Source organism: Globicephala melas, chromosome 11 (assembly GCF_963455315.2).
Source record: "Globicephala melas chromosome 11, mGloMel1.2, whole genome shotgun sequence".
Lineage (NCBI taxonomy): Eukaryota > Metazoa > Chordata > Mammalia > Artiodactyla > Delphinidae > Globicephala > Globicephala melas.
Window position 1 is genome coordinate 40,123,472 of NC_083324.2, and position 13,462 is coordinate 40,136,933.

The window sequence follows — 13,462 nt, forward strand, 5'->3', positions numbered from 1 at the left end:
TGGACCGCCAGGGAATTCCCCAGGTTGTTTTTTTTGATGCTTGGAGCCATGCAAAAGTCAGATTCCTTTCCTTCTTTAGTCCAGTTACTTGTGGTTAAATTGAGCACATTTTATTGGGTACTATGTTTCAGGCACTGTGGCAGATGCTGTAAATTGAGATGGCTAGGCCATAGTCTCTAGAGTTAAGGAATTCGTAGTCTAGTCTGTGACAGAAACCGATTAAAACACAATTAGAGAGATGACTGGAGCATGAGAGGTACAGAGGAGTGGCTGCGCATCTGGGCTGGGTGGATGAGGTATAATGGACAGCTTCCTGGAGTGGGGTGCTGGTGTTGGTTCTAGTACATGATATTTCCAGTGCAGAACAAACTGTACATAGGCACAGTACTTAAGAACAGTGTTGTGAGATCTGGGTATTTTTGGAGCATTAAAGAGTACGGAGGTGAGGGGGAAGAAGTAGCTGATACCTGGTCATGTTTGGCCTTAATTCCGTAAGATAATGATGAACACTGAAATAGTTTCAGGCAGGAGAGAGATGGTGTCCTGTGTCAAACATACTTCGCTCTAGCAACAGGAAGAAGGATGAATTTAAGGGTAGAGAGACAGGCAATTCTAAGAATCCAGGTAAGCAGTGGTGAAGACCCCAGTGATGACAGGAGGAATGAAAGTGTTTTGTAGTGTAAAATGTCTCCTAATAACTTTTCTCTATATGTCACCCTTCTCCTTCCTGGCCAGTTGGTCACCATGTCGTTTTGAAAACATCTCTTCAGTCTGCCCCTCTTATGTAATGCCAGTGCCCAGGCTCAGAACTTGACTGTTGCTCAGCCTTGTGCTCTGGCTTGAATTTTGCATGACAGTTCCTTAGCTTTATTCTGGGAAAAAACCTTCCTGAACTTTCTTTTTTTCTCTGGCTGAAGGAAAATGAATAAAGAAAGAAACTTTTAAAAATAAGTTTGTTTGAAAAGGTTATGCTAGAACATGTCAAGAAAATCTCTACCCAGAATCAGAAACTTACCAGTCTCAGTTGTATGTTTCGGGCCCCAGGGACCCTCATGAGCTAGATTGATATTTGTTTTTTGTTACAATCTGCCTCTTTTTTCTAAAGTAATTCCTTTTAGAACTACCCAAAGCCACAGACTGTCCAGAGGATACCCAGAATTAGCCTTGTTTTTCAAGGGATTTAATGAGTAAGGTGATTTGTTGGCTTGGGTTTTTGAGGAGTCCTGTACCACTCCAGTGAGAAAGAAAGCCTGGAGCAGCAGTTGGAGTCCAGATTTAAGAATTCACTGAGGTGGGACTTCCCTGGCAGTCCAGTTGTTAAGACTCCATACTTCCAGTGCAGGGGGTGTGGATTCGATCCCTGTTCAAGGAACCAAGATCCCGCATGCCTCATGGCATGGCCAAAAAATAAAATTAAAGTAAAAAATTAAAAAAGAATTCACTGAGGCAATAAACACGGAGAGAACCATCATCATGGTGAACTCATCTTAACACAGTATTAGCAAATCAGGCTCTACAGTAGGGTTTTTAGCCACGCTACTATTAACATTTTGGACCAGATAGCTTTTTTGTTGTGGGGTCTCTTATGTGCATTGTAGAATTTTTAACAGCATCCACGGCCTCTACCCACTAGGTGCCAGTAGCACCTCTCCAATTGTGTCAACCCAGAATGTCTCCAGCCACTGCCAATTGTCCCTAAGGAGACACAGTTGCCCCTGGTGGAGAGTCATGGCTGTAGATAGAACCATGTGAGAGTAGTAACTTTGGTAGCTACAGTAGCTCCCCAAGAGATTCTTTTACCCAATTCATTCCTTGAATTTCTCAGCACCACCTATTTGTGGCTTCCTTCATACTGTTCTATCTCCCTCCCCCTTGGAGACTGCTTTTCTTGTTTTTGTTGGAGTTTTTCAGCATTTTCTCTGAAAAGTTAAAAATTTTTAAACTAGAAATGTGTGTGCTCTATGAATTTTAGCATCAGTTTCGTAATTTTTAACAAAAAAGTTTGAATGGGATTGCATTGAATCTGTAGTTCAATTTGGAGAGAATTGACATCTTAACAATATTGAGACTTCTAATGAATGAACACAGCATATCTCTTCATTTATTTAGGTCTTTGATTTCTCAGCATGTTTTATTTTTTCCAGCATATTGGTCTTACACATTCTTCATTATATTTTTTCCTAAGTATTTCATTTTTGTGCTATTTTAAATACTTTTTTCCAATTAAAAAATTTTCATTGCTAGTATATATGGAAATATAATTGAGTTTTTCTGTTATCCTTTTAACTGATGACCTTGCTAAACTTTTTAGTTTAATACCTTTTTTTGTAGATTCTGTAGGATTTCCTATATAAGCAATCATGTGTGTATTAATAAAAACCAGTTGTTCTTCCTTTGTAATATGCATGCCTTTTATTTATTTTTCTTGACTGATTGAGAATTTAATATAATAATGAAAGCAATCATAGCTACCTATTTTCTTATGAACAGTATAACCATTTTCATTACTGTTTTTAAAGTCTGTCTAAAGAACAGTCACAGGCTTCTGATGTCATTAAATACTTCCTTGTTACCGGATATTAAAGCTCCTGTTTTTTTCCATTATAGGCTCTGGAGATGTATAAGGATGACTGGAACAAAGTGTCGGAACACGTTGGAAGTCGCACACAGGATGAATGCATCCTCCACTTTTTGAGGCTTCCCATTGAGGACCCATACCTTGAGAATTCTGATGCTTCCCTGGGGCCCCTGGCCTACCAGCCTGTCCCCTTCAGTCAGTCAGGAAACCCAGTCATGAGCACTGTTGCTTTTTTGGCATCTGTGGTGGATCCTCGTGTGGCATCTGCTGCAGCCAGAGCAGCTTTGGGTATGAACTTTCTTAAGCCATCTCACCAGAGTAACAATTTCAGATAATGGTTTAATACTTCCTTTCATGCTAATTTTATCTCAGATTTAAGTGTTATCGGCTGTTATATTCATTTCAGTTATGTAAATAACAAAAAAAAAATCGGATATTACCCCTTGAAGATACCATGTTGTATTTGAAGTATTATAACATTTTAAACTAAAACACTTAAAATATAATAATTTTCAAACTAAGAGCATTTATTAAGAATTCAGGGGTTCCCTGGTGGCGCAGTGATTGAGAATCTGCCTGCTAATGCAGGGGACACGGATTCGAGCCCTGGTCTGGGAGGATCCCACATGCCACGGAGCAACTAGGCCCGTGAGCCACAACTACTGAGCCTGCGCGTCTGGAGCCTGTGCTCCGCAACAAGAGAGGCCGCGATAGTGAGAGGCCCACGCACTGTGATGAAGAGTGGCCCCCGCTTGCCGCAACTAGAGAAAGCCCTCACACAGAAACAAAGACCCAACACAGCAAAAATAAATTAATTAATTAATAAACTCCTACCCCCAACATCTTCTAAAAAAAAAAAAAAGAATTTAGAGGGACAAAACAGGTTTTTAATGGTATGTTTTGTGATTCATTCAGAATTTTATATAATTGGCAAAAAGGAGTCATTTAACATTCTTGGATTACAATAATTCTTATTAGAATTTTCTCATACCATAGAACTCTTTCTTGATTTTCTGGTTGTTTTATCCTTATTGTTATCTTGATTAAAATCTAGCCAGCAGAGTTAGATGAAATTTGGGCAGCAATTTTTTATTTTTTTTTAAATATATTTAGTTTTGGCCGCACCTTGTGGCATGCGGGATCTTAGTTCCTCGACCAGGGATCGAACCAAGGCCCCCTGCAGTGGAAGCGTGGAGTCTTAACCACTGGACCACCAGGGAAGTCCCTGGATAGCAGTTTTGATTGTTACTAATAGAAATTTAAAGATCTCCTGTTTATATAGTAAGATGCTGTGACATGTAAGGTAAAACATAGAGTCACAGAATTTCGTTACTGTACATGTTTATCTCCTTTGGCCCTCTTGATTTGCTGGGGTAGATCAGATCGAGTCTCCAGAAAGGTCACTAGGTTACACACGATACACTAATGTGTCATATTATCTAGTTTACATTGAAGCAAATATTTATGCAAAGCCAGATCACTGTTCCATTTTTCTTCTTAAACAGAAGAGTTTTCTCGAGTCCGGGAGGAGGTACCACTGGAATTGGTGGAAGCTCACGTCAAAAAAGTACAAGAAGCAGCACGAGCCTCTGGGAAAGTGGATCCCTCCTATGGTTTGGAGAGCAGCTGCATTGCAGGCACAGGGCCAGATGAGCCAGAGAAGCTTGGTGAGTCACTGCTGCCCCCAAGAACAGGGATAATAGGTGTTGTATTTTCCTATCAGCTTGCTAGAATAATTGGGTCTGCTTGCACTTAAGAGTGAGTACAATGATCAAAAGAAACTTGCATCGTAAAAAATTAATGTATTTTTTTTTATCTCTTCCTTTTATGATAGAATTTTTAAAATTGTCTGATAACCGTTTTTGTTTTCGTTTTATGTTTGGCTGTGTTGGGTCTTCGTTGCTGCGTGCAGGCTTTCTCTCGTTGTGGCGAGTGGAGGCTACTCTTCATTGTGGCATGCGGGCTTCTCATTGCGGTGGCTTCTCTTGTTGCGGAGCGTGGGCTCTAGGTGCGCAGGCTTCAGTAGTTGCAGCACGCGGGCCCTAGAGCATGCGGGCTTCAGTAGTTGTGTGTGGGCTCAGTAGTTGTGCCTTGCGGGCTCTAGAATGCAGGCTCAGTAGTTGTGGTGCACGGGCTTAGTTGCTCCACGACATGTGACCTTTTCCCGAACCAGGGATCGAACCCACGTCCCCTGCATTGGCAGACGGATTCTTAACCACTGTGCCACCAGGGAAGTCCCCTCATAACTGTTAATAATATCACAGTTGTGAGGTATCTGATGCCTGTTTTTAGATCTAGGTTTTGAGCGTATAGACATACGAATTCAGAAAGAGGACTTTTGTGGTTATTTTAATTTATATGTTGCTGAGTAGATTTAAGTTTATTGTTGTTTTGGGTGATTTTTAAATTGAAATAAAATTCATATAAAATGCTTCATTTTAATCACTTAAATGTATATAATCCAGTGGCTTCTAGTAAATTCACAGTATTGTTCATTCATTACCACTATCTAATTCCAGAACATTTTTGTCACCCCAAAAGAAAAACCCCATACCAATTAAGCAGTCACTTCCCATTTTTTCTCTCCTTAGCTCTGTTGACCATTACTCCGCTTTCTGTCTCTATGGATTTGCCTATTCTGGATATTTCCTATAAATGAAAATCATACTATGTGTGGCCTTTTGTGTCTGACTTCTTTCAGGTAGCATAGTGTTTTCAAAGTTCATCCATGGTATAGTGTAATTCAGTACTATGCTGAATAATATACTTGGGTGGATATACCACATTTTACTAATCTATTAATCAGTTTATGGATATTTGTATTGTTTCCACTTTTTCATACTTTTGAATAATGCTGTTATGAACATTCATGTACAGGTTACTTGGTGATTTTCTGCTTCTTGGGTATGTAGCAGTGGAACTACTGGATCATGTGGTAATTCTTTATTTAACTTTTTGAGGAACTATCCAGCTGTTTTCACAGTGGTTTTACCATTTTGTTTCCACTAGGAATGTATGAAGGTTCCGATTTCTCCACATCCTTGCCAACACTTGTTTTCCCCTTCCCTTTTTAAAAAAAATACCCAGCCTGTGTGTGTGTGAAGTGGTATCTTATTGTGATTTTTTATTTGCATTCAGTTTGGGGAGTATTGCTATCTCAACAGTGTTAAGTCTTTCAAGCAATGAACATCAGATGTCATTCCATTTATTTTAGGCCTTTAATTTCTTTAAGCAATGTTTTGAAGTTTTTAGTCTTGTATTTCCTTTGTTAAATCTTTTCCTTTGTATTTTATTCTTTTGAATGTTGTAAATGAAATTGTTTTTCTGATCTTAGGGAGAAAGCTTTTAGCATTTTATCGTTAGTATGATGTTATATGTTCGATTTTCATAGACGCCTTTTATCAACTTTCGAAAGTTCCCTTCTGTTTCTATTTTGTTGAGTGTGTTTTTTTGGTTTTTTTTTTTGCGGTACGCGGGCCTCTCACTGTTGTGGCCTCTCCCGTTGCGGAGCACAGGCTCCGGACGTGCAGGCTCAGCGGCCATGGCTCACGGGCCTAGCCGCTCCGTGGCATGTGGGCTCTTCCCGGACCAGGGCACGAACCCGTGTCCCCTGCATCGGCAGGTGGACTCTCAACCACTGCGCTACCAGGGAAGCCCCTTGTTGAGTGTTTTTATCATGAAAGGATGTTGGATTTCATCAGCTGCTGGGTTTTTTTTGTTTGTTTTGTTTTGTTTTGTTTTTGCTGCACACACGGTATGCGGAATCTTAGTTCCCTGACCAGGGATGGAACCCGTGCCCCTTGCAGTGGAAGCGCAGAGTCTTAACCAGTGAACCACCAGGGAAGTTCTCATCAGCAGCTTTTAATGTATCAGTTGAGATGATTGTGTGGTATTTTTACTTTATTCCATAAGTAAATATTTATGTGTTTCATATTAATTGAGTCTCACCTGTTAAACCACCTTTGCATTTCTGCGATAAATCCCACTTGATCAATGTGACTAATCCATTTAATATTCTATTAGATTAGGTTTGCTAGTATTATATTAAAGATTTTTGCATCTATAGTCATAAGGGATATTGGTTAGTACTTTTTATTTCTTGTGATATCTTTGTCTGGTTTTGGTATCAGGGTAATACTAACTTCTAAGAATGCTTTAGAAATTGTTCTAACTTTTGGAAGAGTTAAAGAAGTATTGGTGTTTGTTCTTTAAATGTTTGATAGAACTTGTATGTGAATCCTTCAAGTCCTGTGCTCTTTTTTAATGTTTTTTTTAATTGAAGTATAGTTGATTTACAATGTTGTGTTATTTTCTGCTGTACAGCAAAGTGATTCCATTATACATGTATTATTTTTTTAATATTATTTTCCATTATGGTGTATCACAGGATATGGAACGTAGTTCTCTGTGCCATACAGTAGGACCCTGTTGTTTATCCATTCTGTATATAATAACTTACACCTGCTAACCCCAACCTCCCACTCCATCCCTCCCCCAATTCCCTCCCCCTTGGCAACCACAGGTGTGTTCCCTGTGTCCATGAATCTGTTGGTTTCATAGATAAAGTTCATTTGTTCATATTTTAGATTCCACATTATAAGTGATATCATATGGTATTTGTCTTTTTCTGACTTACTTCACTTAGTGTGATAATCTCTAGGTCCATCCATGTTGTTGCAAACGGCATTACTTCTTTTTTTTTTTTACAGCTGAGCAGTATTTCATTGTATATATGTATCACATCTTCTTTATCCACTCAGCTGTCAGTGGACATTTAAGTTGTTTTCATGTCTTGGCTATTGTAAATAGTGATGCAATGAACGTTGGGGTGCACGTGTCTTTTCGAATTACGGTTTTCTCTGGATATATGCCCAGGAGTGAGATTGCTGGATCATATGGTAATTCTGTTTTTAGTTTTCTGAGGAACCGCCATACTGTTTAGTGGCTGTATTTAAAATGTTTTTTGACTACTGATAGAAAATCTGTTTACTTGCTATAGAAAGTCTATTTTTCTTTTTTTTTTTTTTTTTTTTGCGGTACGTGGGCCTATCACTGCTGTGGCCTCTCCCGTTGCGGACCACAGGCTCAGCGGCCATGGCTCACGGGCCTAGCCACTCCGTGGCATGTGGGATCCTCCCAGACCGGGGCACGAACCCGTGTCCCCTGCATCGGCAGGCGGACTCTCAACCACTGCGCCACCAGGGAAGCCCTATTCTTTTTCTTCTTGAAACAGTTTTGGTAGTTTGTGTTTTTCTAGGAATTTGTAGATTATCAAATTTGTTCACCGCACACACAAGAATAAATCATAAAACCCTAAGTAGAAACAACTCAGGTATCCATCAACTGTATGGATAAGCAAAATGTGGTATACAATGGAATATTATTTGACCATAAAATGGAATGAAGTGTTAACATATGCCACATCATGGAGCAACCTTGTAAACATTATGATAGGTGAAAGAAGCCAGTAAAAAGGACAATATAGTATGTAATTCCAATTATATCAAATGTCCTGAATAGGTAAATCTATAGAGACAGAAAGTATATTAATGATTGCTTAGGGTTGGGAGGAACAGGGGTAAAGGGGGATGATAGCTAAAGGGTATAGGTTTCCCTTTGAGGTGATGAAAATGTTCTGAAATTTACTGTGGTGATTGTTGTACATATCTGGAAAGATACTAAAATTCATTGAATTGTACTCATTTTGATGGGTTGATCATATGGTGAATTATATCTTGGTAAAGCTGTTTTTTTAAAAGTTCATAATGTTCTTTTATATTCCTTTAAAAAAATTATTTATTTTTGGTTGTGTTGGGTTTTCGTTGCAGCACGTGGGCTTTCTCTAGTTGTGGTGAGCGGGGACTACTTTTCGTTGCAGTGCACGGGCTTCTCATTGCGGTGGCTTCTCTTGCTACAGAGCACGAGCTCTAGGCATGCAGGCTTCAGTAGTTGTGGTGTGCGGGCTCAGTAGTTGTGGCTCGCAGGCTCTAGAGCACAGGGTCAGTAGTTGTGGCGCACAGGCTTAGTTGCTCTGCGGCATGTGGGATCTTCCTGAACCAGGGCTCGAACCAGTGTCCCCTGCATTGGCGGGTGGATTCTTAATCACTGCGCTACCAGGGAAGGCCCTATATTCCTTTTTATTTCTGTGAGGTTGGTAGTGTTTCCATTTTCATTCCTGATAATAGTAATTTGGTCCAGTTTTTTTTTTCCTTCATCAGTCTAGAAAAAGGCTTGTCAATTTAATCTTTTCAGAGAACCCACTTTTGATTTCAGTGGTTCTCTGTATTGTTTTTCTATTCTCTTAATTTATCATCACTCTGATCTTTATTATTTCCTTCCTTCTCTTGCTTTTGGTTAAGTTTGCTCTTCTTTTAATAGTGCCTTAAGTTGGAAATTGGGATATTGATTTGAGATCTTTCGTCCTTATTAATGTAGATAACGTAGACTTTCATAGCTATATAAATATCCCTCTTTTTGCTGCATTCCGTAAGTCTTCATATGTTTTGTTTTTGTTTTCGTTCTTCTCAAAATATTTTGCAGTTTCCCTGGTGATTTCTTCTTTGACCCATTGGTTGTTTAAGAGTATGTTTTTTAAACCACTCAGTGGTCTTAAGCTATTCTAACACAAACTCTTAAAATGGAGAGGTTGATAGAAAATAGTTTCTTAAAAAAATAAAACAGCATGTTGTTTACTTGTACCAATTTGTGAATTTTTAAGATTTCCTTCTGTTATTAATTTCTAGTTTTATTCCACTTTATTCACAGAAGATAATTTGTGTGATTTCTATTTTTTAAATTTTATTAAGACTTGTTTTGTTGCTTAACATATTGTCTGTCCTGGTGAAAATATTCATGTTGTATTTTGCTATCATTGAATGGTGTCTTCTGTGTATGTTTGGTGTGGCTGGTCTATAGTGTTGTTCAAGTTGTCTGCTTCTTTATCTTTTTTCCTAGTTGTTCCATCCTTTTTGAAATGTCTTGGAATCTCCAACTATTGTGGGTGGACTGTGTTCCTTTCTTCAATTCTGTCTGGTTTTGCTTCATATATTTTGAGACTGTGTTGTTCGTTGCATGTATGTTTATAATTGTTATATCTTTTTAATGGGTTGACCCTTTCATCATTATATAATACCTTTTTCTCTTGTAACATTTTTTGTTTAAAAGTTTGTTTTATCTGATGTCAACATACCACTCCAGCTGTCTTTTGGTTGCTGTGTTTTCATGGAAAAGCTCTGAGTTCATTACCTCTGAGTTTTCTCATCTGTAATAAGAGATGGTTAGATACTCTCTATAATGTGTCATTTAGCTATGCCAGTCTGTGATATTGGACAAATGATATTTTTGCTAATAAGGACTTCTATCTGTTTTTGTTTGATTGATCTTGAAGAGGAGTAGAATTTTAATAAAGTAGCTTCATAAACAGTACTTGACTTCTCAAACAGGAAGTGTTCGTATATAAGAGGGTAATTTTCACACTAAAATACAGTAAAAATACTGTTTTATATATAATTATCAGTAGTGTATTTCCAACGTTTCTTACGTTGTTCATTAATTTTTTTCATTCATCATGAAACAATTTCTGAAAAATAATTCAAGCTAAAGATTTATTGCTGTCATCTTGCCTAATAGTTATGACTTTGTATCAGTTGTATGAAATTTATACAACCTATGCTTCAGCTGCAGTGATTTTGTCTTTTTCATTTATTCTTATAGGATAAAGATAATATGAAGTAAAAATTTAAATTGTCAGCCAGTATGCCACAGATGATACCATCTGAACTCCTGGTGCTCTATTCTAGGTGGTTTGAGTAGGTACCAGTAAGGTCTGTTCTAGCCTAAAATGTTAGAGTTTCCATGAGTTTGCATAGGGCCTACCCCTGTTGTTTTCTCTACTTTCTTGAAAGTGTCAATCTAGCAGTTTCATTTTGCAGATAATGGAAACATTTTCAGATTAATCAAAGTTCTCACTCTAGTCTTCAGAACAAATTATTGACCTAACTGTTCTTGATATTGGTTACTAATCCAGAGTACCAAGGCTTTGAGTTAAAAAGTAATTTACAGTATCCACAGTATTTCTTAGTTTGAAAACTCACTTATTTTCCTTTCTTTAGATGGAGACTGAAATTAGCAAACCAAGCCACATTTCTGTTGCTCTTTGTTGATTCTGCACCATGAGGCAGTGCCCAGCTCACGCCAGGAAAACCTGGGTCTATTGAATGCCTGGGAAAGGTCTTACTTTCCTCAACTTTTTTTGTGTGTTTTTGGTTCATTTGTAGGGTCTTTTGGTTCCCTGTGGTCATGGAATTGAAAAGGGTTGGCAAAGCCTTCTTATTTCATTCAAAGAAGTTTCTGTACTCTGCAAAATCCGGGACATGGTTTTACATGTAAATCTGTTTTAAAAATTTTGGTAGATGATACCATAAAGTATTAGTGGTTAAGAAACAGGTTGAGAAGTTGGCCATTTCTAGTTGAGTGGGATTTAAAAGAGGACCAAAAAAAAAAAAAAATCTAACAACCTTAGTCCTGTGGGGCTAGATTTTCCTGATTCATTAGTGAATGTATGATTTGTAAAGCTTGGATCAGACTGCTGCAGGAAGCACTGGAGACTACAAAGGGTGATTCTTTGAATGGCATGAACAGTAAACTTCATTCGTAGGACCTGGAGGTGGCCTATCAGGTAAACCTTTCTGAAGTGCAGTGTATACTCACTAGTTACAGCAATAGAATTTGGGTCCTTTTACCATTTAATAAGGGTTAAGGAAAATACCAGGCTAATATGAATATTTCTAAATGAGTTGTAGACAGAATTCTATAACTAATGCTGGCCTATTACAGTTAAAGTGATTTATATTGGGCTGTGACTAATAGAATAAATTAGGAAACAACAAATGGTGCTCCCTGTAGAACTGGCTCAGCAAAGTTGTAGTGGGGAGTCAATAGTATATCTCCTATCTTTCTGAACCACATTACAAGTTCAGAGTTCAAAGAAAGGAAGTATCAAATTTACATTTAAACTTACACTTTATATAACAAAATAGTGCCTTATTACATAGCACACAGATTTGAGATAGAATGATGTAGGTTTCCTTATCAAGGTAATATTCTGCCTGGGTGGTAGATTAATCATACTTTTTATTGTGATACTTAATTTACGGTTACACTAGTAACTTTTATGTATTAATGATGGTAAAATGATAATATGGGAAAAAATAAATAAGTTTCCTTACGAAATACAAGACTGGATTTCTCTCGTTAGCCTATCTAACTTTTTATTGTGGATTTGGGGGGAAGTATTTGGTGAAATAAAAGTTAGTTAAGATAGGTGAACACTAGGTCTGAAACACCTTATTTTTCATTTATTAGGAGACTTCTCATGGGAATTATTTAGGGAAGTAAGTGTTATCAAAAGGAGTTTCTTTTTTTTTTAATGAATTGTTTTCTAATGCTGGTGCTGCTTTTTTTTTTTTTTAAATCTTTGGCCGCATTGGGTCTTCATTGCTGTGCATGGGCTTTCTCTAGTTGCGGCAAGCAGGGGCTACTCTTTGTTGCGGTGTGCGGGCTTCTCATTGCAGTGGCTTCTCTTGTTGTGGAGCATGGGCTCTAGGTGCGCGGGCTTCAGTAGTTGCAACATGTGGGCTCAGTAGTTGTGGCTCACAGGCTCTAGAGTGCAGGCTCCATAGTTAATGGTGCTCAGCTTAGTTGCTCCACGGCATGTGGGATCTTCCCGGACAAGGGCTCGAACCCATGTCCCCTGCATTGGCAGGCAGATTCTTAACCACTGCACCACCAGGGAAGTCCCAGGAGTTTCTTTAGTTTAAGCGTCTTTTAACACTGTAATCATTGATTAGTATCTACTGATTTCTCTAAGTTTGTATTGTTTTTTGTTTGACCAGAGACCATTCTAGGAATCGAAAAAATAATACTGCTATTTGAGACCTTTTTTGTTTAACCTAAAAATATTATGAGATTTTATTTGCTTTCAGTTATAGGGGAAGGTGAGAGAAGTTAAGACCAAAGAAATGAAGAGAAGTTTTAAACATTGCTTAGAAGTCATCGGAAACCAACATTTCTTTCTCAATCCCCATGTTTGTCACACATTATATAGGGGTTTTCTGTTTCGTCATTTAAGGTTCTTTTCAGGACAACCCTTTGGAGAAAGTGGCATTGTTATTCAGTAGAAGCAAGGAAACTAAGGTGTTGGCAGGTTACATTGGCATGCTTGTTAAGAATGGGGTAAAATTTGAACCTAAATGTCTCTGACCCCAAAGCTCAACCTCTCTTCCCTGTAGCATGCTGACAGAAGTAAAATATGTAGGAATGTTTGTGTATTTTTCATTCATTGAACAAGGATCATTAAAGGTCTAATAGCTCCATTGTATGTATTACGTTATATACTATGACAAATGCAATAGGAAAAGACCCGGCCCCCCTGAAAACCTAGGCTCTGCGTAAAGAGACAGGCAAGAGTGACTGTGGCTGTTTCATCTATACAAGATTAAGTGCTGAGAAACTCACAGCAAAATTCAGTGTATGAGCCCATACCACATAACCATTCTTAGACAGGATATCAGTTGTTTTTTGTTTTTTGTGTTTTTTTTGCGGTACGCGGGCCTCTCACTGTTGTGGCCTCTCCCATTGCGGAGCACAGGCTCCGGACGCACAGGCTCAGCGGCCATGGCTCATGGGCCCAGCCTCTCCACGGCATGTCGGCATGTGGGATCTTCCCGGACCGGGGCACGAACCCATGGGATATCAGTTTTAAGCTAAACTTTTTTTCCCCTTTTAACTGAGAGATAAATAAGACTGTAAATATATTGTGTTATCATGGCGTCTCATTGTGTTCTAGGTGCTAGGGTACTGGTAAACAAAGCCAACCAAAATTCC

The 13,462-nt window shown here is 38.4% G+C and overlaps 1 protein-coding gene across 3 annotated transcripts in view; it reads left to right on the plus strand.

Moving 5' to 3' along the window:
* SMARCC1 (SWI/SNF related BAF chromatin remodeling complex subunit C1) overlaps positions 1–13,462 on the plus strand; it is a 187,673-nt gene that overhangs the window by 108,291 nt on the left and 65,920 nt on the right. For all 3 annotated transcript variants that reach the window (XM_030845340.2, XM_070046656.1, XM_030845343.2), the window contains exons 20-21: positions 2,608–2,866; positions 4,084–4,245. In XM_030845340.2, the coding sequence (XP_030701200.1) occupies positions 2,608–2,866; positions 4,084–4,245 (421 nt within the window). The remainder of the gene's footprint in view (positions 1–2,607; positions 2,867–4,083; positions 4,246–13,462) is intronic.